Source organism: Pseudorasbora parva, chromosome 1, assembly GCF_024679245.1.
Source record: "Pseudorasbora parva isolate DD20220531a chromosome 1, ASM2467924v1, whole genome shotgun sequence".
NCBI lineage: Eukaryota > Metazoa > Chordata > Actinopteri > Cypriniformes > Gobionidae > Pseudorasbora > Pseudorasbora parva.
Window position 1 is genome coordinate 43,458,453 of NC_090172.1, and position 25,061 is coordinate 43,483,513.

The 25,061-nt window shown below is 37.5% G+C and overlaps 2 protein-coding genes across 3 annotated transcripts in view; one reads left to right on the plus strand and one right to left on the minus strand.

Moving 5' to 3' along the window:
• Positions 1-43: 43 nt before the first annotated feature.
• mphosph10 (M-phase phosphoprotein 10 (U3 small nucleolar ribonucleoprotein)) lies at positions 44-5,252 on the plus strand. Of its 2 annotated transcripts, none has more exons than XM_067441699.1 (11): positions 44-193; positions 566-1,241; positions 1,319-1,482; positions 1,576-1,741; positions 3,186-3,327; positions 3,421-3,488; positions 3,671-3,808; positions 4,182-4,292; positions 4,406-4,513; positions 4,676-4,900; positions 4,987-5,252. In XM_067441699.1, exons 1-11 carry the CDS (start codon positions 111-113, stop codon positions 5,134-5,136), a joined length of 2,031 nt encoding a protein of 676 aa, XP_067297800.1. In that variant the 5' UTR covers positions 44-110; the 3' UTR covers positions 5,137-5,252. The 2 variants fall into 2 exon arrangements, with proteins under 2 accessions (XP_067297800.1, XP_067297808.1); XM_067441707.1 differs by having other exon boundaries at positions 1,322-1,482.
• Positions 5,253-5,908: 656 nt separating this feature from the next.
• mtmr10 (myotubularin related protein 10) overlaps positions 5,909-25,061 on the minus strand; it is a 35,452-nt gene continuing 16,299 nt past the window's right edge. Inside the window, exons 4-16 of the mRNA XM_067441944.1 lie at positions 24,083-24,155; positions 20,832-20,974; positions 15,804-15,897; positions 14,196-14,343; positions 12,473-12,560; positions 12,103-12,191; positions 10,988-11,118; positions 10,626-10,695; positions 10,351-10,421; positions 9,841-10,013; positions 9,543-9,713; positions 8,454-8,642; positions 5,909-8,367 (exon numbers count right to left, since the gene is read on the minus strand). Of these exons, the coding sequence (XP_067298045.1) occupies positions 7,765-8,367; positions 8,454-8,642; positions 9,543-9,713; positions 9,841-10,013; positions 10,351-10,421; positions 10,626-10,695; positions 10,988-11,118; positions 12,103-12,191; positions 12,473-12,560; positions 14,196-14,343; positions 15,804-15,897; positions 20,832-20,974; positions 24,083-24,155 (2,043 nt within the window). The 3' untranslated portion in view covers positions 5,909-7,764. The remainder of the gene's footprint in view (positions 8,368-8,453; positions 8,643-9,542; positions 9,714-9,840; positions 10,014-10,350; positions 10,422-10,625; positions 10,696-10,987; positions 11,119-12,102; positions 12,192-12,472; positions 12,561-14,195; positions 14,344-15,803; positions 15,898-20,831; positions 20,975-24,082; positions 24,156-25,061) is intronic.

Consider the following 25,061-nt stretch of genomic DNA (forward strand, 5'->3'; position numbering starts at 1 on the left):
TGGGGTTATTTGGAACCTTTTAACTTATATGGAACGCAATACAGTGCCTAGGGTTTCCGGGGGCTGTATTTACCAAGCGTACGCACGCAGAGACCCACGTGAGTGCTGAGATGGCGAACGGGGATGGCAGCACGCTGGAAAGCTGTTTACAGTTATTAAACAGCAACACAGCTCACCCGGAGCTATTTCTCAGGTTAGATGCATGTTCAATGATTTAATTATCTTGTTGAATGTATTGTTCATTCGTTTTAGAATGTTGTCTAACGTTAAACGAGCCGGAACGGTACCGGGCCACCCATGTGCAAAATTCTCACGTTGTACGTTAGTTGCGAGTTCAGTATGTGTTGTGTGTAATTGTTGTATGTGTGTGTTGCTCGTACAGTTTAACATGTCGTTGTTCACGTAATTTTTTTTTTAATGGTAGTTTTATCTGTATAATGGTAGTGCTACTCTTAATAGTTATAAGTATGTAATAAAGTCATGTTATTACGGTTATATAAAGCTGCAGATGAGTGATGGAAAAAATGGTTGACATTTCTCGTTTATGCTTTCAATCTTTGTTCAGTGTCCAGGATGCTCTGGCAACAGACTTCACATCACTTACAAAGACTCTTTATGATCTGCATAAAGCTTACGAGCCTGCATACTACAAAGGTAGTCCCCTGGAGCAGCTGGCCATCGAAAACTTTGATGAGGAGCAAATCTGGCAGGAGCTGGAGCTTCAGAACAATGCGTTACTGACCCGGTTTGAGGAGGCAGTTGAGCAAGCTGTCACAGATGACACGATAATATTTTATGAAGATGCGGAGGAAGACGAGGAGGAGGATGGGGAAACAGATAATGGTTTGCAGGAAGAGAGTGAGGGTGAAGATTATGATAAAGTTGAGAATGATAAAGATGAAGAGGAGAAAATTAAACAGAGGCTGAAGCCATCTGCAAGCAATGAGGAAGAGGACTTCTCTGGTGAAGACTCCGATTTGGACTTTGATGTAGATAAATTTGAGAAACAAACCAAACAAACACAATCCGCTAACAAAAAATCAAAGTCTAAAGGGACTCCTTCAGAAGTGGATGACAAGTTTTTCAAACTGTCTGAAATGGAAGCATTTCTGGATAACATGGATCAAAGAGAGGGAAAGGAGAGTGTAGATGAGGACATAGACTACTTTCAGAATTTGCCATCTGATGAAGAGGAGGAACTAAGCTTTGATAAACCAGTCGCATTGAAAAAACAGAAAAAGGTAATGGTATAACACATTGATTTTTTGAATGTACATTTAAAGTGGTCATGAAACTCACAATGTCTTTTATTGTATAGAAGAAAAGCTCCAGAGAAATGAGGTACAAAGATTTCTTTGCTCCAGTGGATGGAGAGCCTGAAAAGCCTGATCTGGATGAAGATAATGAACCAGAATCTAATGATGATTATGAGGAGGAGGAGGTGGATGAAGAGGATATGGAGGAGGATTTTGATATGGACGAGTAAGTCATGACTCCCGTCTTTGTTGTGTGTTTACAGAATATAGTGCTACAGCATTATTTACCCCCCCCCCCCCCCCCCCCCCCCCAATTTAGGGATGACATTGGTGATGGAGCAAGAGATGCTTTACGCAAGGTGACCTTTGACCTTCCTGGTGAGAGTGAGAGTGAGGGAGAGAATGTGGAAGACATTCTGGGTGGAAAAGCAAAAAATGTGCCTAAACCTGAGTTGAAGTCGTCCTTTGAAAAGCGTCAGGAAAAGGTTTGTATTTATTTAAAATGATTCCTTCCATGTTTCCAGTAATCCTCAATCTATGGGGTTGCTAGTGTTGTTTTAGTACAGTGGTGTCCAAACTCAGTCCTGGAGGGCCGCTGTGTCCAGCAGAGTTGCCTAGTAAGGCCTTGTTTAGCTGGTTCAGGTGTGTTTAATATGGCTAAACTCTGCTGGACAGTGGCCCTCCAGAAGGGGTTATTTTTTTCCCCAGGATGATAGGGGAAGGTAACACCTTTTTCATTTATGATTGGCTAGAAGGGCTCTCCTCTGCTTGGTTATATAGCTCACGTTCATGGAAGGCTGTCAGCTAGTCTGTTTTTTTATGTTTTGATCGTCTTTATGTCATATTTGAATCATATTGTGGTGTCTCTTCTACAATTGGCTGACTGCGGCTTCATTCATCTGTGATTGTCACAGTTCATGAATCCACTGTCTCTCATCTCGTGTGTGTGTGTGTGTGTGTGTGTGTGTGTGTGTGTGTGTGTGTGTGTGTGTGTGTGTGTGGGAGCGAGTGCGAGTGAGCATGGTCACTGATCACTGCTGATCAGCAGCACCAGCTGATACCGATGGTTTATGTGCTTTAACTTACTTTTTTTTGGTAATAATTTGGACGTAATAAGTTTCATTAGTTTCTGTTGAGCAGGCAGGATACAAAGTTAGGACCAACGCATTTCTCGTCACCTCAGGGAGCCTTAATGAACTCTGTTGACTGTTCTATTAATTGTGCTGCTGTTCTAAGCCTGTTTGCGGGTTGGGAAAACTTGTAGCCTATTTGTTAGAGGTGGTTGTCAATGTTACTCCACTGCAGTGTACAATAGTCATTACATGTCTCACTGCTTTCCATACCTAGGCTGGTCATATTTTTACTCCCAAGTTCACGTTAGTCACAAAATTACCCCAAACAGCTAAGACAAATCTAAACACGATCTAAACATGCTATGAAATTATGAACTTGAAATATAAGTCTGAAGACGCACATATATAGCGCTTTTCTTAGTAGGCTATGTTGGATTGAATTCGTTTACTTCTGTTGTAAAGACGAACAAAACAGACTAGCTGACAGCCTGCCATGAATGTGAGATGTATAACCAATCAGAGGAGAGCCCTTCTAGCCAATCATAGACGAAAAAGGCGGTACCTTCCCCCATATCATCCTGGGGGGAAAAATATCGCCTCCAGGAGCAGGGTTGGACACCCATGTTTTGGTATGATTTATTTTATATAATTGTTTCTATTAATATTTTTTTGAGTTAGCTTTTCATTTTATACTTTTATTTTTTAATTTAGTTCGGTTTTTTGTAATTTTGTTTATATTGCTTAGATTTAATTACATTTTTTTTTATTTCTAGTTAGTACGTTTTTTTTAGTTACTTATTCAAGTTTTTTGTTGTTGTTGTTGAAAATAATCCTGATTTGATATGAATTTAAACAGATGAAAATACAGATTGAAGAGCTGGAGAATGCTGCGTTGTCAGAGAAGCCGTGGCAGCTGTCGGGAGAGGTCAGTGCTCAGACTCGACCGGAGAACAGCATGCTGGAAGAGGATGTGGCGTTTGACCAGGCCTCTAGGATGGGTGAGAGTTTCTTGCTGAGCTCCATGGCATTAGGCTTTAATGCCTTGATAATCTTTATAGATTTGTTCATTACTTTGTTTTTCTCCTTCACAGCTCCTGCAATCACAGAGGAAACTACCTTACAGCTTGAGGATATCATTAAACAGAGAATTAAAGATCAGGTTTGTTTGGGGTCTTTTTTTCTTCTTCTTTTTTTGTGGAAAGCAAGCAAAGTAAATAATTTATAAATCCAATGAACAATTTGTAGCTTGTTTCATGAATATGACAAACCCCATGTGTGTGTCACAGAGTATCTGAATAAAGGATTGCTGAGCTGTTTGTGTTGGATTTGTTTCCGTCTCAGGTGTGGGATGATGTGGTAAGGAAAGAGAAGCCCAAAGAAGAGGTTTTTGAATATAAGAAGAGACTCACTCTGGACCACGAGAAGAGCAAACTCAGTCTGGCTGAGGTTTATGAGCAGGAGTACATCAAACAGACACAGGTGTGTCCTGTCCACTGTGTTTCATGTCCTGCACATAACTTGTGTATGGTTACAAAAATATTTGAGGTTATTACTGAAATTGTGTTTTGAGTTGTTGAAATGTATTCTATGTCGTCAGCTGAATTTTCAGCAGCTTTTACTCCAGTCCCTGTCACATGATCCATCAGAAATCATTCTAATCTGCTGATTTGCTGTTCAAGACTTCTGGGTTCTTTGATAAATAGAACCTTTGAAATTAAAGCATTTATTTGACAGAAATATTTTTGTAACATTGTAAATGGCTTTATCAATTTTGATCAAATTAATAAATACTTGCTGAATAGAAATATAGTTTCTAAAAAAAAACTAATCTCAAACTTTTGATTGGCCTCAGGACAAGAAGGAAGAGGAAGAGAACCCAGCACATGTAGAAATTCAGAAACTCATGGACACCCTTTTCCTCAAACTGGATGCCCTATCAAACTTCCATTTCACACCAAAACCAGTGAGTAAAATATCCTTTGTGGCTCAAGACAGTTATATAGCCTATACCTGAAAGTGTGAAATGTTCAAATGAGTCAATCTTCATTAAAGAAGTGGTGTTGTTTCTCTATTTAGCATGTTCCTGAGGTGAAAGTGGTTTCCAACTTGCCTTCTATTACTATGGAGGAAGTGGCTCCAGTCAATGCCAGTGATGCCACACTGTTGGCTCCAGAGGAGATTAAGGTTTGTGCGGTCTTCTTGTGCGCATCACTTCCCATTTATCAGAAAACTTCACTTCTAAGTGTTCAAGAAAGTTTGCTTTGTAGTATTTGTGTGAAACATTTACACAAGTCAGATCTCAGAATCTCCATGAAGATGTCAATGCATTTCATTTCCTTATCGCAGGAGAAGAATAAGGCAGGAGACATACTTGGAGACACAGAGAAAACCACTACAGATAAGAAACGAGAGAGACGAAAGAAGAAGAAAATGAAGCGTCTGAAGATTCAAGAGCAAGAGAAGAGACAGAAACTCAAAGAGGTGATGAAAGGCAACAAAAAGAAGAGTAAAGCTGAGGTTGAAAAGACTCTCAAGAAACTTACTAAAGGAGGAAAAGCAAAAATTCTCACGGTCAGTAACTAGTCATATGTAAGAATAATATATGCAGATATACTATTGTGGTTTCACATGTATATTAATTTTTTTTTCTCCATCAGAATGATGGCATGGATAAGGCCCTGCGTTCCTCTCAAGCATTCTTCACTCAGCTACAAGACCAAGTCAAGAGTCAAATCAAGGGCTCAAAGGACCAGACGGCAAAGAAGAAGAAACAAAAAGAGATTTCTGTGAACAAGCTAAAGTTATAATGTTATAACCTGTGTCAAATGTCAAAATCAATATGTACAGTTATTTGTTTTATGACAAATCTAATTGACTTTATATCCTGTCATTTTTATTCAAATACAGATTTCTTTTTCCTATATATTTTTGTCTTGGTGTTTTTTTTTTAGACTGTATTTACAAATACTCTCACTATTAACTCATAATGTACTGAAAATATTGTTTGCTCTTAAAATAAATGGCTTGTTCCTTTCAGAGAAAGATGAGTACTATATTTGACAGGAAAATATTTGGCCATTTTTTCACAGATGTATAAAAAGTTCCCATTAATCACATCAACAAATGAACATGTTCTACAGCTTTTTAAAACCAAAAGACTTAAATTTATTGGATTAAAGTGTGCATGTGCTATATTTCTTTTAAATACTTTTGACATTGATATTGCAGATGTATGCATTTATTTATTGTATATAAAATACTTTGTGTGACCACCATATATAAATAAATGCGTCATCCAATGAAAAACTGTATCAGGTGAATCATAAAATAGTAAGAATTTACTAAGTGTCTTCTAAATAAATACATGTAAATATGTAAATACTCATGTTCAGGTAGTCATATCTCCAAGTGGTCAGAAGAGGGCAGAACTACTGAGTGAAGTGCTCTAATGTTTTCAGTGACGGCTATTTTAACCTGAACTCATGTTCTAAGTGCTTAAACAAATCATTTCTAAACTCTTAAAACTATTAGAAAGCCATATTTAATGTGCTGAAGAACAACAAAAAAGACAGATTTTAAGTCAAATGTAGCAATTCTTTTTATTTGCATGAAAATCTGAAGAGCCAAAGTTTGCATATTGCCTCAAAACAAGGCCCCCCTGAGTTCACAAACAAACTTAAATTCTCACCGCACAGACAAAACTGTCCAACCACTGATATTTGAACAACTTCCATACACACCAGAGGGTGTAACTTCTGTGATACGTTTTGAAGAATTTTTTTAATATCCAGAGGGGAAAAAAAAATAAAAAATGAACAGGTACACTGCAATTCAGGGCCCACAAAAAGGCACAGAGGATTTGAACAATATCCCTGTTTCAGTTTCTTTGCATAACTGTATAAATATCAGTGCTGTTTGACAAATCAAACTGTGCCATTAAAGCAAACAGTTTTCATACTCTTGACAGCTTTAGTGGTAAACTACACACATAATGTGCATTATGTTAGACTAGTTAAAGGGTATCGGGGAAAAGGGTTAAGTACCAGTTCTAGCAACAAAAAAAGAAAAAAGATTATAAATTGTAACTTTTTGCAACAAAAAAAAGTCCCCAATCTAAAATCTAAAATTAAAGAGGCTACATATCAAAACAAGAACAACGTTACTGTTGCACTGATACAAATAAGCAAAAGTTCACAGGCGCATTAGCGCAACCTTTTCAAATTATAATGTCATATCTGGCACTCAGATGCTGTTTAAGATACTGACTGCATGACTACGTGTCAAATCAACCAGCTGATTGGCTCAAGTAGCTGTCAGTCACTTTTAAACAGCCATGGTGTGCTTCAGAAAGCTCAGGGTCTGACAGACCAGGATCCAGCCAGCCTGACAGACACCCATATTGTGCACAGTTATTGCCTGCTTTTGGGGTTTATGCTGATAAACCCTGTCATTTCCTAGATCAAGTTTCACAATTTTGGTTATTGATTTTAATAAAGCTAACTAGGGTTAGACCTTACCAGAAGGTTTCAAAAAAATCTTCAACTATTTTAAAGATAAAATATATGCACAGTTTATACCATAGTTTAAAGGTATAGTTCTATGATAACACTTTATAACAAGGTTTAATTCGTTGGAATCAATGAATGCATTAGGTATGGAGATCCAGCATTTATTAATCTTGGTTAATGTTAACTCTACATATACTGTACTAACCTGTACTTATTTTTAAGTATACATTAACTAATGTATTATGGATACATGAATTACTAAACAGCTTTGTGAGAGAGAGAGAGAGAGAGAGAGAGAGAGAGAGAGAGAGAGAGAGAGAGAGAGAGAGAGAGAGAGAGAGAGAGAGAGAGAGAGAGAGAGAGAAACTAAGAATGATTTCTGAAGGATCATGTGAGACTGAAGACAGGAGTAATGGCTGCTTAATCACAGAAATAAATAATATTTTAAAATGCAGTAAAATAGAAAACAGTCATTTTAAATTGTAATCATATTTCATAGTATTTTTGATCAAATACTCAACCCCAAATAAATTTTGTACGTGTTCATATGAACCTTCAATCTGTGCTATACAAATTGTTTCTTGTTAGTTCACAAAACCTAATGTGCATTAACTAATGTTAACAAATTAAACCTTAATATAAAGTGCTACAAGTTCTACGTCCTTTCCAATTAATGCCACAAGCTCCACACAAAAATCCACCAAGTATCTTAAGTTTAAGTCCATACAGGCAGTGTAGAACAGATCCAAACAATCCTAAGTCAGAAAAATGTGCGATTGGAGCTTTATATTTAATCATGTGCAAAAAACCCTCACCGACTGACAACTCTCAACAGACTGAATAAAAATATCCGAGTAACTGTTGGTACCACAAGCATTGATGTTCAAAATTCATGTTTGCCTGACCGGACAGTCCTATTCCTAGCCCTCAAATTGTCTCATTAGCCAGTGTCTCCGTAGAGAGCCAGATCTTGGCTCCGCTGAGGAACTTGCTAAGAGGAGTCCCCAGAATGCCAGGGCGGCACAGGTTCCCCATAGGAGAGAAGGGGAACGAGGAGCTGAGGTACTCTGGAGGAGCAGGGGACTGGTGAGGAGTCGAAGTCGCCTTAAAGTACATTTTGCTGTGTTCGGTGTGTGGATTGTTGGGAATATAGCCTGCTCCTTTGTACTGCCTCAACTGGTTTTGGAGCATTTCAATCTCATCTGTGAGCAATGAGAGCTTGTGGAAGGCGGTGATGGGGCCACCCTGGGGGATCTGTGCCTCGGGAACCCAGCGGAGGAAGTAGAGCTTCCAGATAGAGAGATGAGATGGGAGGAGCTGGGGCAGAAGCAGCCCCTGCAGGTCAGCAGGATGAGAGAACCAGTCCCGAATGAAGCGCTCCGCTGGAGTTTCCTGGTGCTCTCGCACCTGAGACAAATCAGAACGGAGACGCAGCATGAGGGAGTTCCGGCGTGTCAGGGTGTCGGTCGGTCCAAGCGATCCATTTCGCAAGGCGGAGGGCAGACCCCTCAACGTGGAACTGTAGTTTTTCTGAGGGAGAAGCAAAAAATATGTTTGTATTTATTTACCCTTTTTAAAAAAGAATTTGCGTTCTCTAGTTTCGATGGAGTGTTCACCTTGCTGCGCCGGTGTGTGAATGTCTTCACTGAGCCATTTTGCACACAGTTGGCGATCTTGCCCACATACAGGGGATTATTAAAAAGAGTCTGGTCTTTAAGACTAAATTGTTGGGACCAGTCCCACACTGAAGGAAAGCGCAGAGCCTGGTCCTGCCCCAGGTGAATACTCTTACTGCTCGCAAAATCCTGAAGAGATGAGAGAGAAAGAGGCAGACAGACAGTGAAGGTTAGACGTCAGCTCAAAGAGGTCAAAATAACTAAATAAAAATAGTGTATTAATAATTAGCCTATATTTCATCATTAACACATAACTCAGAAACTAACTATGTTTACTACTACTGTTTAGTTGCTTACAGATCGCTCAGTCGATCATTGTAGCTAACGTCACCTTCTTCACCATCTAAGTTAAAATGATAGTCATTTGACAAGGCTTCTAGTCAACTTGTTACATAAATATTTAAACATCACACTGACTATTTTGAGTGGCTCCTACATTACTTTGTTTGGCTAAATAAATCGACTTTTAAATTAGTACTTTAATGTACACAACATATTTACGCGCAACCCAGTCCAGTTCGTGATTCAAAGTTAAGAAGCTATCATTGTAGAATCATTGCCATGACGGATGGTAGACGTTGTCATTGAGCAGCAGGGCAGTGAAACAGCCAATCAGAGCAGAACTCTGCATTAATATTCACGACCCTTCCAAATAAGGCAAAAACAGAGCATTACATGCTACGGACAATTTCTAGGGTTACACAGACTTTTGTAAAACCTTATCTGGACAATTTTTTACCTTAAATAAGCCACATACCGATACCCTCTATTTAGATATTAGAGAACAATTTAACATATTGTTTCAAATCATTCTAGGGCGCCTTTAATGTAAATGTATTTACTCCAGTAAAACATTTTTTTTTTTTTTTGCTTCTTACTCCCGTGATTTAAAAGATATATATTGTATAAATATATTTAGGTGACAAGACCACCCTTAGAAATTATATAATAAACTAATTTTTCATTAAATAAAAGTGTGTATTGAAAAACTAATGTCCATGTACAAAACTTGTCAAAAAAGAATCTAACCCTGCTGTGCTCTGCTCTTTGCCGAGGGCAGTTGAAGAGGAAGGTGCAGAAAACAGGCACCCACATACTGTCCCCCAGCACTGTCAGGTACACCTCAGTGAACTCAAACGCTGCTGGGTACTGATTCCACAGCTGCCACACACAGTCCAGGAACAGCAGGAACACAGGCGACTGCAGACAGAAAGAATATGAACAACAACAAAACAATTAATTCACTTAAGTTAAAGAAGAGGGCCACTGGTATACCTCTTATAATTAAACAAACACGAAGGACTCTAACTGATTTAAGCTGCACTACCTCCTCTTTATCATTCTTTTTCAGATGGTTGCAGCGGTCCAGGAACCGATGCCCAGCCATCACCCATTCCTTCTGAATCAGACCCTGGAAGCCATGCAGACTCCTGCAGTGAGGATCACACATCAGCTGCACTAGACAGGAAATCACACAACTCAGGTCCCGATCCTCCTTCTCTGTACAAACATATACGGAATAAAGGGGCAAGATCATGCATCACTTTACATGAGATTTACAAAATATTACATTTAAGATATTAGAACTGTAATGTCTATAAGAGACAAAACAGAAAAATAAAAGGAATATCTAGTTATTTATAACAATGTGTGTGGAGAGCATTTGTGGGATACTGATTACCACAGAAAAAAAGTTTGCAATTACAATGGAAGCCAAGAAAGCAGACAGCAGCATAAATAATTGTTTCAAATATGAAAATAACTACCACAAAACATATGTAATTAATATAGTATAATTAATATAATATAATATAATATATAAAATAGAGCTTCTTACCTAGGAGTATGACAGACACATGTCTGCTTTCCAGCATATAGACTACGTCTACTGCATGCTGCAGAAATGTCCTGTAAAAAGCACATACCACACCAATCTTATACAGCCATCAACATCAGAAAACAAAATTAAATTTGTTGAGACCTAAATAAGCACCTAATAATTCAAGCAGAAAAACAGAAATCTATGCCCGTTTCCAACACCTCTGGCACAAAATAACTTCTGGCATAAGCAAATATGCTGTGTGGTGACTACTGAGTGTTTCTCAATCATACCTGACATACTCCATCCATCTTGAGCTATCTAAGGATGACAGCCACTTCTCTTCAGACTCCTCAAAGGGCTCTTCATATGCATACAAATACAGAAGCAAGCAAAAAGACACATCAGAGCTGAAGTGGATAAGGCAATAAACAGATGAACAACCAGCTTAGATCGTTTTAACAGATTTTAATTAGTAAGAGTAATGGCACCAGGATGCACAACCAAAAACATCCCTGGCCTTTCTGTAACCCAGTCTTAAGCTAAATTATTAACGTGAATAAGCCTGGTAAGTATTTCCTACGGTTAAAGTCTTAAAATGAGTCAACTGAGTGTGTAATGCAATCATCCCTTTCTCCAACACGGTATTGATTACCTATAACACAGATCTGCCTCAGTTTCAGAAGAGCAGCCTGAATATCCTGGATGTTTGGGAGGTTTTTGTCCAAATCCGACTTGAACACATCACTGCGCAGGGGGTGACTTTTAATGATGGCACTGGAAATCCTGCAGAAATACAGAGGATTTAACCACTGCTAACTGGTGATACATGCAGGAAATTACAGCTTGTATTTTTGGATATGAGCAGTTCTGGCAACACTACCAGGCCAAAAGATCTGAGATGAGTAAACAAGCACAATCGTAACATTTGATGAAATTTCAAAAGCAATAAAATAATATTTGGGAGAATAACTATCCAAATTGTATAATCAAATAAAGCTAATCTGCTTTCTTACAACAGAATGTTTACGGCTTTATTTAGGCTTAAAACCCAAACCAAATCTATTTCCCTTAAATTCACCATACAATAAAAACAATTATGGAATATTTCAGTATTAATTCAATTATTTATCGTTGCAAATCCTTATTACACTGTGTGCTTGTATTCTTTAAATCAAAAGAACTCCCCCGTCCCTTTTGGCATCTCGTCTCAGATGATGAGTGGGAGACAATCTGTCACTCACATGACATCCCAGCAATAGCAAACACTGCGATCCATTTGATTCCCCAATGGATTGGACATAATCAGAATTTCTTGTCCGAGAAGCTATTTTAAAGGGTTAGTTCACCCAAAAATGAAAATTCTGTCAATAATTACTTACCCTAATGTTGTTCGAGACCCGTATATCTTTGACCTCCGTTCATCTTCGGAACACTAATGAAGATATTTTGGTTGTAATTATATGGCTCAGAAAGGCCTTCATTGACACCAATGTCATGTCCTCTCTCAAGACCCATAAAAGGCACTAAAGACGTCGTTACAAAGCCCATCTCACTACAGTGGCTTTACAATAATTTTATGAAGAAACGATTTTATTTTATTTCCACAAAAAATATCTTCATTTGTGTTCTGAAGATGAACGGAGGTCTTACGGGTGTCGAACGACATTAGGCTAAGTAATTAATGACAGAATCTTCATTTTTGGGTGAACTGACCTTTTTGGGTTGAACCTTTAACTTTAAATCAGACTCTTGCTCTCTCTTTCTTACCGCTGCTCCACCTTCCTTTGCTGCAGTGGGTCACTGATGTTAGACATGCGGACCAGAGCGCTCCCACTGGAGTGATTCCAGCACCATAACTACAAACCAAAGCACACACACATACATACTTACATACTCTTTAAAAGATTAGCTTACATGTGTTGACACACATGGCTGACTCACAACTATTAAGTGCAAATCCATCCACCAAGCAAGCTTAAATACGACATGATTTCTCATTGCGCAAAGTTTTAAACTGAGACACTAACTGTTGACTTTCTGAGTTAGAGCAAAACAGACTAGGGCAGTAAAAGTGATTTGTAGATTTCCTCTCCTCTAACTCCAAAAGCAATAATCCAGTCTGGTAAACGGAGCTCACCGGGATGCGCTGGGAGTAAAAGCAGCAGGCGTACTGCTTCAGATCCTGATCTGCTAGAGATACCGGAACCACAAAGAACTCTGGGAGACTACAGAGAACAGGAAAAAAAGCAGTTAAATTCCACACAAACGGCTCCTGAAACTGTCCAGCACAATGAAGTACGTGAGGCTTCTTTGTGTTAGTATTATAAACACAATGACCTGATAGTGAACCACGAGTAGATCAGTGCTTTCATTCCAGAGGATTACTGCATTCCTGTCTGTCTGAGCAGAATTCATTTGAACCCGTCATCATTTCATCAGTTATCCTCATCCTATCAGGAGATTTATTTGGATGACTAAGGGTGCCATTTACACGACACCATTTTCAACTAAAAACAGAAAACTTATGTGTTTTGGCCTTTCATTTACACGACAACAGTGATTTTGGGGCCTGAAAACAAACTTTAAGAAGGGGGTTTCTAGGTGCAAGTTTTTAAAAACGATACCGTTATCGTCTCTGTGTAAACTACAAAAATGTGAATATGGTGATGTCATGCACATGCGAACTAGGTGTTCAGCCTATAGATGCATAGTGTTTCTTTACAAAGTGACATCAACAACTACTGGCCTGGAATGCATAACACAGAGTTTTTAGTCGTTGTCGTAAATCCGTGTGAACTTGGATCATTTTGACAACGTTGTTGTCTGTACGTGAAAAACGCAAAAGAATAATGTTTATTTTTTTAATATTTAATAATTGAATTAAGCTTGTGCAAGTAGAAACCAGGTAGTATATTACAGTAACCATGCTTCCGTCCCTAATGTCCCCGAGATGAGAGATTTCTATATTTTGTGTCTGGAAAAAAACCTCAATGATGTAAAAAATGTCATATGGTGTCATCGGTGGCTTTTTTGGCCAGAGGCTAAAGACTACAGCCAGTAGTAGGAGCTAGTTCCGCATGTTTTCAACCTGCTCATTGGGGGTGGGATCTCACTCACAGAATGTAAAACGCGCACAGCCACTCGGGCATTCATAAGGGAGTGGTGCGGCGCAAAGTGTGTTTTCAATAAATTCCTATAAATGTTAAGCTTCCATAGGCATGAACTGAAAACGTGCCAGACTGCACCACACATCGGTGGTGGGTTACTTGAATTGTGGTTTCATTAGCCTATTATTCATAATTTAAAAAAACGGCACAATGACAAGCTCACTTTAATAGGCACTTCTGCATTTCGCTTTGAAACCAAATCTGTGATCACGTTGTCTGTCAGCTCTTTGCTCTGGTGATGAATGAAATCTGACTCCTGCTACAGTTGTGCTGAGACTCTCATTTAGCTCACACTGTATTGAGCAGACGCGTTCAGTTTTTAATTGTAGTGTCTGTTCTCTAACTTAACTAAATTATTTTATTACTATAAAAATGAAAACGACAGTGGGAGTGGTGGCGCGGTGGGCAAGTGATGTAACCAGTAGGCGTGGCTTAGGAGTGGCATTCCGGAAGTTTTTGAGCCACATGAGCCAAAAATATATTTTCTGGCTTTTCTCAGTCTCAGGCACCGACTTCTAAAATAATAAAATAACCCATTTATACTGTACATATTCATACCCGTTTTTGTCACATTTACTTACTACATGAAAATGATGAGCAGCAATGATCTTCAGCCAAAGATCCTTATAATAAAAGCTGTTTGCAAAACAGATCCTCATTTACATGTAAACTTGCATATACATACACACTCACCTGGGCGAGATGAAATAGCCTTGATTTATGGTGCAAACCCTCCATTCCGAGGCGCCGGTACGCTTGATTTCTCTGTCCCAGTCTGATGAGCAGTCAAACAGGGGGGTCTGCAACCCCCTGCCAGGGTCAACACCATTTACCGTCTCACCTAAACAAACCAGACATGTACATGCTCATAAGGCAGTCCAAGGATGCATACTCGTGAGGGGTGAAAAGGTGAGAGTAGTTATGAAACATTTTTACCTTTTAGAGGTGTTTTTTATTCAAGGATGTGCTTAAAGTGCTTTAAATAATTGTTATTTTTTAACACATTAATGTTACAATAAATTATTATAAAACATAATTTACATACAAATGTAAAAAGTAATTAAAACATTTCATTTTCATAATAAATATCATCAAATTAAAAAAACTTGTGTGGCCTTGAATTGGCAAAATAACAGCGATATTTTACATACCGTTCAAGTTTGGGGTCAGTTTGAAAATAATACTTTTACATTAATATTTTTTATTAATTTCCAATTTATATTACTTTTAAATTGATCAAAAGTGATATTGAAGACTAGGGATGCACCAATATGAACATTGGCCGATGGCCGAATGGCCGATACTGATAATTCTTTATATTTGAAAGCTGATAATGGATATTATGTATATATCATTTTTAAGAGCCTGATTACAAAAACGAAAGTCTCACCATTAAAAGCCATGTCCCAAGCACACAATTATAATGTTTTGTTCTCTATATAATGTCATGTTTTTGACATGATTTCAATACAAATTTTAAGCAATTCAAAACCATCATGGCGAACATTGCACATCTGAAGTGTCTCTGAAGGAGTCTTTAATGCATTTTTCTTATTAGTCGATAACGATAACATTAAAAATGAACATATATTGGTTGATACAGATATGGCGGCCGATATATTGTGCATCCCTACTGAAGACATTTATAATATAAAGGATTTATTTTACAAATAAATACCGCTCTTTTGAACTTTCTATTCATCAAAGAATCTTTAAATCAATTTCCACAACAATTAAGCAGCACAGCTGTTTTCATCATTGATAATAATAAAATGTTTCTTAGAATAATTTTTGAAGGATTCTAAAAATTCAGCTTCATCATCAGAAAATTATAATAATATTTTTTACAATATTATAGTTTTTAATGTAATTTTGATCAAATAAATGCTGTCTTGAGCATAAGAAACTTTCTAAACACATTAGAAAAACGTGTTGTCTGTAACAGTAGTGTATATAAAAAAACTGATTTATTAGCCCTCTTAAAATTGTCATCTTGTAACATTAATTTACACTGAAAAGCAGGAAGTTTGCATTATCGATGGAGTCACATTCTCCTCAAGTGACATTCTGTCATTTCTAAAAACTACATGTTACAATGTAGCCCATTAATAGCAGGCATATAAATCTTAATATAGGCCCTGCTATTCATAACATTGAGCACTTTGCATTCCCTGGCCTGAAAAATCTACTCATGTTTTGACTTGCAGTGAGACTGAATGTATGGACAGCTCAACTCAGTTTGGCAGGTTTTTTTGGAGCGGTGCAAAACATTTGCAGTCACAGTCGCATGTGTTTTCATACCCGTTGATCCATGGTATCGCTTCCCGACGTATTCAAAGCCAAAGAGTAGCTGTGGGTCAGCAGGGTGGGAGTAATGAGCGATGGCCAGGCAAACCTATGGGGGCACATCATACATTCACATAACTAACAAGAAACGTTTGTTTTTACTGTCATTTTCTAAGAAAACAGAACAGAAACATGATACTGAAATAATGCCTTCCTTAAATCTCACAAATAAAATTCATTTATTTAAAAAAAATGGTTTTACCAGTCGAGTCGCAAATAACACATGCTCCATTACAAATGAGAAATGTACATATCTAATCTTTGGAAGGGATTTGGAAGGGCTTTTGGAAAAGAAAATTAGCTTTTGTTCAAATAAGCCATCATAACTGACATTCCTGCCACAGGGCACTGGAAAAATACCACCTGAACCGCTTGATTCAATTCTAGGCACAAACCAGAGTAAGGTCCCGAACTGGTTGACATCCCCTTCCTCCAGGACTATATAGTACAGTTTGGGATTTTTTCTCCCTTTTATCTGTTTTCCTGCAACACCTGTTGGTCAGTTCCCCTGTTTATTCATTCAGAACAGCTTTTCTTGGCACAGATGTTGGATTCAGGCATGGAAATATTCAACAACACTGAGCGCAGAGCACAAGCTAGACTGGACTTTCACCTTTGCAACACAGTTATAGCAAACATTTTCTTGCTGTATCTTGCATATCTCACAGATGAGATGAGTCTTTAATAAATGCATTTTCTGTATGTCCTGCTTGTATGATAACCAATTATTAAAGTTTTTTTTTAACTCAAAATGAAGAGTCATTTAGTCACCCTCATGTTCAAAACCCATTAGACTTTGGTTCATCTTCAAAACACAACGGAGGATCAGAAATCTTTCAGATTTGATTAAAAGCATCTTTATTTGTGTTTCAAGGATGACCTTAAGGGATTGTTCACCCAAAAATTTAAATTGCTCCATGATTTGCATCCTAGGTGTATATTACTTTTTTCTTTCAGATGAATGCAATCGAAGATACACTATATTGCCAAAAGTATTGGGACACCCCTCAAAATCATTGAATTTAACATCACTATGTATAATAAAGTTATTTTAGTCCATAAAGTTTTAAATATGGATTTTTTTTCTTCTTCACACAAACGCTTCAGAATGTTTATGTTTATGTTTAATAATGGATGGGTGCACTTTTTTGGGCTTCAAAATCAAATCCTCTATTCACTGCCATTATAAAGCTTGGAAAAGCCAGGACATTATTTAATATATCTCCAATTGTATTTGTCTGAAAGAAGAAAGTCGCATACACCTACGATGGCTTGAGGGTGAGTAAATCATGGGCTAATTTTCTAAACCTTTATGAATTTGGAATAACATGAAGGTGAGAAAGTGATGACAGAATAAAAAAATTGGGGAAAAATATCCCTTGTAAATTAAATTGTATAATGTGTTTTTGTATTCCACAACACTCCACTGTTTTTCCAAGTAAACATGTAGTAGATGGGCGTGTTGGACCTCTACGCTTGAGTCTTTTGCAGCATCTTGAGCATAACACTATGGAGCCCCTAAGGGGACATGGTGGTGAAAAAAAAAGGAAAAATAAAAAGGAAAGGCAATGCTTTTGTGCTTGCTCACAAAACTTTTGTTCTTGGGGGAAGTTTCTCAAGGGAGTGCAAATAATTTGTGAGAGAATGTAAAGTTTATTTGGGTTATTATGGATTTGCAAAAGCATTGCCAAATATTTTTTTCTCCCATCACAAATATTTTCTTCATATGTCCCTTTGGGGCTCTGTTCTAAAAAAAAAGAAAAGAAAAAGAAAAACAGTACAACCTTTAAAATAAGCAACTCTAAAGCTTTGCAATTTCAAAGCAAAATCGCATTCTGTGTGAATCTAAATCTAAATCTTTAAATCGTTCCTCTAAGAAAGAATTGAATGCCTGTAGGGGTAAAATGACAACAACATTTTCAGATGCTTGTTTTCCTAAGGAGATTGGTGTTGGAAACTCTTGCTCTAGGGACAGAAGTGCTGGGAATTTACAGTGACGATTATGGGGAAACAACAGTCAACGATATCTCTGTAATTTCCAACTGTATATTATGAAATTACCAGTTGGCTTTTTTCCATTGCTCATAAAGAAAAGCATGAAGTATCTTTAATTACACTCAGTATTTAGCCTAGCCTTTATGAAAATGGCTCAATAAAACCCAAAAGCACACATAAAAGAGTCCCACCTCCATAATCCAAATACATATTTGCCCAATCTGAGCAGAGATGCCCAAATAACCAACCCCCCAGAGCTGTCTGCATTAGATTCCCTTTAGCTCCTCCATAATACTAGCAGCAGAATATGAATAAGCAGTTTGCGTTGCAATGGCTGCCAAGGAAACGCACTCTACTTGCCCTTCACGTAAGCTCCATAGTTTAGCGTTCGGTAGCACTGAGCAACAAAAGCGTCAGAGAAGCTCTGGAACGGAACTCCAGGATAAATGCGTGTGTTTGCGAAGCGCTCAGAAAGTGAGAGCCGCGCTCAATGGGCTTTTTGTTCCTCTTGTTTTTTGTGGTGCTTTTCTTGCCCCTTTCTCCCCCTTCCTTCACACATTCTCAGGAGCTGGCAGACTGTTTAGAACTGAACTGTGGCATCTCTTTTTTTTCCTCCTCCCCCCTTACTTCACTCCTTCTGTACCTCCAGTTATTCTCCTTAGAGTTCGGGCCCTGTATTTGGTGGATAACTGCAGGTGAAAAGCTTGGCTTCCCTCATAGTCGTTTTCCCATTACTGAAAGGAAAACTCCCTTTTCCGCTTTCAAAAACAAACGACTCTTAGTGCAGCCTTTGAGATTTTAGTGACTAATAAATGATGACTAACAATCATTCCAAAGATGCTGTGGAAACCCTTCATTTCGCTCTGAGTCATGATACAGGAATGGCCAATCAGGGCTCATTATGCTGTAGGAATGACAAACAGGAGGCCGTTCTCCTCTTCTGACAGCCTTTGAGTCAGAAGCACAATGTGGAATGTTCGTTTTACACAAAGTTCCACGTTGCCTGGCAACAGCAGCTGTTGTGAAGCAACAGGATGGGTTTGTAGGCCGGTGTGAGTCACAAAGCGTGGAGTTCATCGCATGATCTGATCAGCTTGTATAAAGAGCTCTTTTTATCTGCTTTATGGCACCGATATATAACAGGAGGGAGAGACATTCCTCAACAGAACATGCTTTATTTTATGAGGCTGAGAGCCTCTGATGGTTTTGGTGGGAACTTTCAAACACCCCAACATGCTTCACTGCAGTGAATTTTTTGTCCTTTTAAGTCTATAATTAGGGAAAAGTTAACAAAAAAATTATTTAAAAAAAGACAATTACCTTTAAAAAAAATACTCTATACATCTGAATTTTAATATCCCAATTTTAATTGTAATGAAATGCTAATATAACAATAAATCAACATTACAAAAATCACTGCTATTCAAATATTGGGGATCAGTTAGATATTTGAAGGATTTTTAAATAAGTCTGTATTTTGTTAATGAATACAGTAAAAACAGTGTGAAGTATTATTACAATGATTTTCAAGGTGCAGTGTGTAATATTTATGAAGATCTATTGACAGAAATGCAATATAATATATAACTATGTTTTCAGTGGTGACCTTACATAATGTACCGTTATGTTTTTATTACCTTATTGATTCATGATTCGGATCACCTTACGGGTGTGGAATGACATTAGGGTAAGTCATTAATTACATCAATTTCATTTTTGGGTGAACTAACCCTTTAAAGTGGCCTACACGTGAAGGGGTAGCTGCAAAACACATGTGAAAGTAATGTTAGAGGAACCAGTGCCTCCAAGCCACTGTCTTCATTAAGATTAATGCCTGACTCTTATGACTAAAAAAGGTCCACAAATCCACATGACTGAAAACTGATGGAAATGAATAGACTAATTACAAAGTAAACAACTCCCATATGCACATTACCAATTCAATTCCCATGCAATTGGAAATTAACTTAAAATGATTTTTTTTAACCACAAACTTAGGTTAAATGAAATGTTTACAGAGGAGTTCATTAATAATTTGAATAGAAAGTGATTTTTAAAGACATAAGTTCACCCTAAAATTATTATATATATGTGTGTGTGTGTGTGTGTGTGTGTGTGTGTGTGTGTGTGTGTGTGTGTGTGTGTGTGTGTGTATACACACACTGTATATATTAATCAAAATATATTCTTTATCCTTCACAGAAAAAAAATGTAAATGATGGCAGAATCGACATTTCTGGATAAATTATGCTTTTAATATGTATAGCCAAATAAAATTGAATTAACACAAAATACTCCTGTTACTGACTGTATTTCCTTATGTTATATTATATTTTGAAGCAATCTAAAAATATATGGTAAATGAGATTCCATATACACTTAAATCAGGAAACCATGAGGACTTTGCATGCTCTTTTCAGAATCCACCACATGCCACAGGTTTGCAGTGGGATCAGTGTCCACCAGACAAAGAAGGTGGATGAAAGCAGTGCTGTCTAGGTAAGGAGACAAACTATAATCCCCTCATCCTACAACCTCTCAGTAGGGAAGGGGAGACGACGAGAGAAGAGACTTCCTGAAACACCACAGGCCCACAGTTCTAGGAAAAGATTCTTGCTTAAGTGGGACACTGACAAAACAAATGTGTGCATAAAACTGCATACACAAAAAGGCAGAAGACTGACTGAAATTAATGCAAATCATAAATCCACTTCATTCCAGGACTGGACCCAATAACATGCAGGAATTTCTCATACTTGTTTACTAATTTTATTTCAGGAAAAAAAAACCATCCAGACTTCAGCAGGGGCTGCAGTCAAACCTATTATCTTTTAATCCTCTCTCAGACTAATCCAAAAGCGGCAGGAACGGGAAGGTGTGTGAGCATGTGTGGGAGTGTGTTTGGGTGCAAGAGGCTGCGATGATAGTTATTTTATTTAGTTTTTGTGTGCGTTTTGTGTGGTGTGGGTGTGTGTGTGTTTGTGTTACCTTTTTAGCACTCTCGGGTCCAGCTTCATCAAAGCGGAATCGGATGATGCGGAAGTCTTTGCAGTAGAGGATAAGCTCTGTAGGGTTAAATTTCAGCTTCTGATTGGATCCTAGAATCTTCTGCTTCCCCTTAACATCATTCACTGTATAAAAAAATACAATCTTATTTAGATTTTGTAACCTTTACTGATAGTGATAGTGATAGGGAAAGAGACGCAAATCCATAAAACACAAACGGAACCTACCAGTTAGCAGGGACGATAAATAATGGCGCAAACATCAGTAAATTGACGAGCACAAATCTTAGCAAATCACCATAAATTTTGCGCCTAAAAGGGAAACTCCTACAAAAGCATATGCAATAAGGTCAGCCGCAAAAAAAACACTGTCCAGGCTTTTCACAGCTAATTTTTCACTGTGTGTTTAACTGTCTTTAATAAATCCTGACAGTATTTTTTTTAACAGCAAAAGAGGGTTTGTGCTGGCACAAACTGTTAGTAAATCTGGCCCTTGAACTTGTGTCATTTGCACAAACACTACAACAGCATGTGTCAGAGAATGTGTACTTACTGCCAAGTTTACTAATTTCACTATTAGATAGTACATGAGCTAGATTATACTGCAGGGGGAGTATAATCTGTATAATTTGAAGAAGACACAAGAAATCATGACCAGGTCTACAAGTAACACATTTTAATAATAAAGGCAGTTCTTCTTCTTTAAACTACCAACAAATACAGAAGTGGTAATTAAGACCAAATTTTTATTTTCAACATTTTGGAGTTCTAGAGAACACAACACTATTTTTATCAGAGGAGTTCCTCTACCCAAGTATCATGCATTTCCTCCAATAAACCGAAAGAGGAAGCGCTCATATTAACTTAGCGTTAGCAGAACTGGTATATTAAAAATCAATATCACACTCACAGTCATGCTGTTTTTATATATGTATTGTAAATAGGCTTACTGTAACTACATTTTTAAATTTGCATAATCAGATTTAAACCACTTTTGATACAAATGATTAGGCTACATACTGATTACATTGAACATTATTAGGCAACAGCAATAATTCAATTGATAATTTACTGACTGTGGCCCAACGTTTCCCTAAATGTTAAAGTATATGTATGTAGAGAATAATTTTTAAGAAGACACATGGAAAAATATCACTGTGCAATGCAACCCCTGCCTTCCAAAAATGTCCATCTCATGTCCACAGCAGAAATACCTGAATTTACTAAATGGTAAACTTCACTAGTCTAAACCGTAATCAATTACTGCTTACTTTTACTTAAACTTTAATTTATGCTTTACCTTAAAGTATATTTAATTAATGCTTTACCTCGCATATTTTAACAGGGCATCTTGTTTTCTTCTTTTTCTTCTTCTTCTTATTATTTATGAATTTCTTAAATAACCAAACTTCAACAACATTGGTGCAGATCCTTCAAGCGCAGCTAATGACACCGTGGAGACTCATATCAAAAAAAATTTTTTCAATATGAGCAGATAATGTCTGTCGGATATGGTTCAAAATTAGCTTTTAGTCCTGTAATTAATACAGTACAGACAGCCCCTAAGGGCACTATCCCAGACTGCAGGGGTCACTCCGCGTGCCTTACTGACAGATTGAAGCCTCAAAAAGAGGGCTTGTTTCAAGCCTGAACCTCTTATAAAGGTCTTTTTTTGAATCCACATAGACAGTGAAAAAAATGTGTGTGTGTGTGTGTGTGTGTGTGTGGTGATGGTGGTGGTGGTGGTGGGGGGGGGTGACGGGTTGTGCAGTAGGCTTCATGCTCTATCGGTTTAGCACAGCAATTCAACACTTGGGGGGCTAAGTCAGCAAAGAGGGGAGTGCAAGGATCTAACACAAACAAGATTAATCGTGGCCGGGCTCAGGCTGCAGTCTGGCTGGATGAGCTCATCTGCAGCGATGCTAAAAACAGCCACCCAAACAGGTTCTGCAGTTACGCTAAACTGTCAAGACTGACCGCATTGCTAGTGGAAAAACCCAAGCGAACGGGGTTACAGTCATTTATCTGGGACACATGATCCTTTTTGTTATGTTAATATAAATGCTGGAGCAGTTTACAAAAAGGGAAAAAACAAACACATGAAAGATAAAACTAAGAACTGAGGTAGAAAGAGAGGTTACACTTTTTTAAACGGCCCAATCAACTTTTCACTATAAGTAACTTTGTAACTATATGTCAACTAACTCCATTACAGTATTAGTAGACAATATTAGGCTATTAGATTAGGGTAAGATGATATGTACTTGCAAAGTTACTTATAGTGAGGAACTAGTCTGTGGGGGGGTACATCAAAATAAAGTGTCAGTAGATACATTAAGCAGACAATATACTAATAATCTACTGAGAGTTAGTTTACATAGTTGCAAAGTTACTTATAGTTAAGGAGAATGTCTTAAGTGGACCATCGAAATAACGTGTTAATGGAAGAAAAATGGAGAACAAACCAAGTTTAAAAAGAAACCAAGTGAGAAATTCAGGGAGACATTCTATATAAAGTTGTATATTGTCAGACCAGTGAGACGCCTCAAAACAAGAATACGAATAAAAGTATGGCTGGAGTTTCATGGAGCAGTGATTCTCAAACCAGGGTCTGTGGGGCCTTGGGCATTCATATTAAATAGCCAGGGCATCCGTGAAAAATTTCTGATCAAAATTGTAGGAAATCGAGAACAAAGATCTATATGTTAAGCACAACAATGATCGCTCACTTTCTCAAGACCCTGAACTGGGTGATTGAAGTATTTTTTCACCCAATCATTTTAACTGTCTTTTAATTAAAACAATATAAGATTCAAACCAAAACATATTAGCTCAACTACAGTTGTAATTTGAAGCAAAAATCTTTTAAAATAAATTACATACTTTTAAGGGAATGGATGACTTTTTGCAAACATCAAATCAGCAGCAACTACACATTACAAAAGTATTTACTGCACCATATATAAAATATCTTACAATTATTAAAATCTCTTGTTAAGAACATGATATTGCAAAGTTCACTGCATATGGCAGGATCCAATAACAGTTTGCGCTTAAGAAAGGGGTCCTTGTTCAAAAGTTTCTGCCATAATTTGGATGAGCCGTATTTTTTCTGTGCTAAGCTGATCCCTGATAGTCATTCAATTGATAGTAGAAAACGGCCGCAGAAAAAAGCCTGAAGAGTGGCAGGTGTTGTTAAGCATGGTGAAGTGTGATCACATGCTGTTGAATTACCTGTCACTACCTGCTCCACGCAAGCCAGCGGGATATCATGCTCGCCCAGGAGGCGGTGGGTGCACTGGAATCTCTGTAAACAGTCAAAAAGACAAGGAATATTTTTGATTCATTTGCTTATAATCTTTATGTTGACATTATCCTGCAGAGAGAACCTACTGAGCTATGGCTGGCTTGCGCATGAACAGAAGGAATAGGTGACCTGTATTAGCTAAAGACTAACAATTTACCTACTTTCCTTAGTAAATCAGCTGATCAGCGACTGGCTGAGGGTGATTATTAACATGTTTAACTTGTTTGAGAGCTGCTTAACAGCAAGGAGTGACTACAGAGGTTAATGTGTGCAGCAGATTGCACTGTTCTGGAAAAGAACTTTGGATTCTTTTGCATGACATAGTTTGAAAGACTTTCTTTCCTTATATGTCACATTTATCCACCACACCAATATAAACAGTCAACTCTATTATATTGTATAAATTATAAAACTATTTCATCAACAGTATCTAATGCGGACGTGATTCCTCAATACTTAAAGCTGAATTTAAAAGTGTATTTTTATCAACTACAGTGTATGTAGTGTAAGTCATAATTAGGTTACTTTCCCCAAAATTGTTAAACACTGTGACTTCACTCACTATTAAATAAATAACCAGTATAATCAAATTCTAGACCAATAGAAAGACAATTGATTCGTTTTGTTCAGCTATGTAGATTAATATTCTAATTCTCACCAACAAGTTATGGAAAATAAATGCAAGATTATATGCCCACAATCATTTGCCTATATCTAAGCCTTGAAAAGAGTCTTGTTTTCTTCAAGGAAAGATGTTGTTACTGACCTAGAAGGTTAACTCATTTCCACGCTGAAAATAGCTGAATAAACAACATCAAATTCACACTCATATTATCTACTAGCAGAATTCTAAAGTCAGCAATTCTCAGGCACATTTCATAAATACAAAAACAAAACAAGTTATGA

What these genes read in the sequence shown, in the direction of transcription:
- mphosph10 (XM_067441699.1), top strand. Translation starts at nt 111, where the DNA reads ATGGCGAACGGGGATGGCAGCACGCTGGAAAGCTGTTTACAGTTATTA. An exon ending in TGACCAGGCCTCTAGGATGG is followed by an intron (nt 3,328 to 3,420) that starts GTGAGAGTTTCT and finishes TCTCCTTCACAG; the next exon opens with CTCCTGCAATCACAGAGGAA. An exon ending in TCCATTTCACACCAAAACCA is followed by an intron (nt 4,293 to 4,405) that starts GTGAGTAAAATA and finishes TTCTCTATTTAG; the next exon opens with CATGTTCCTGAGGTGAAAGT.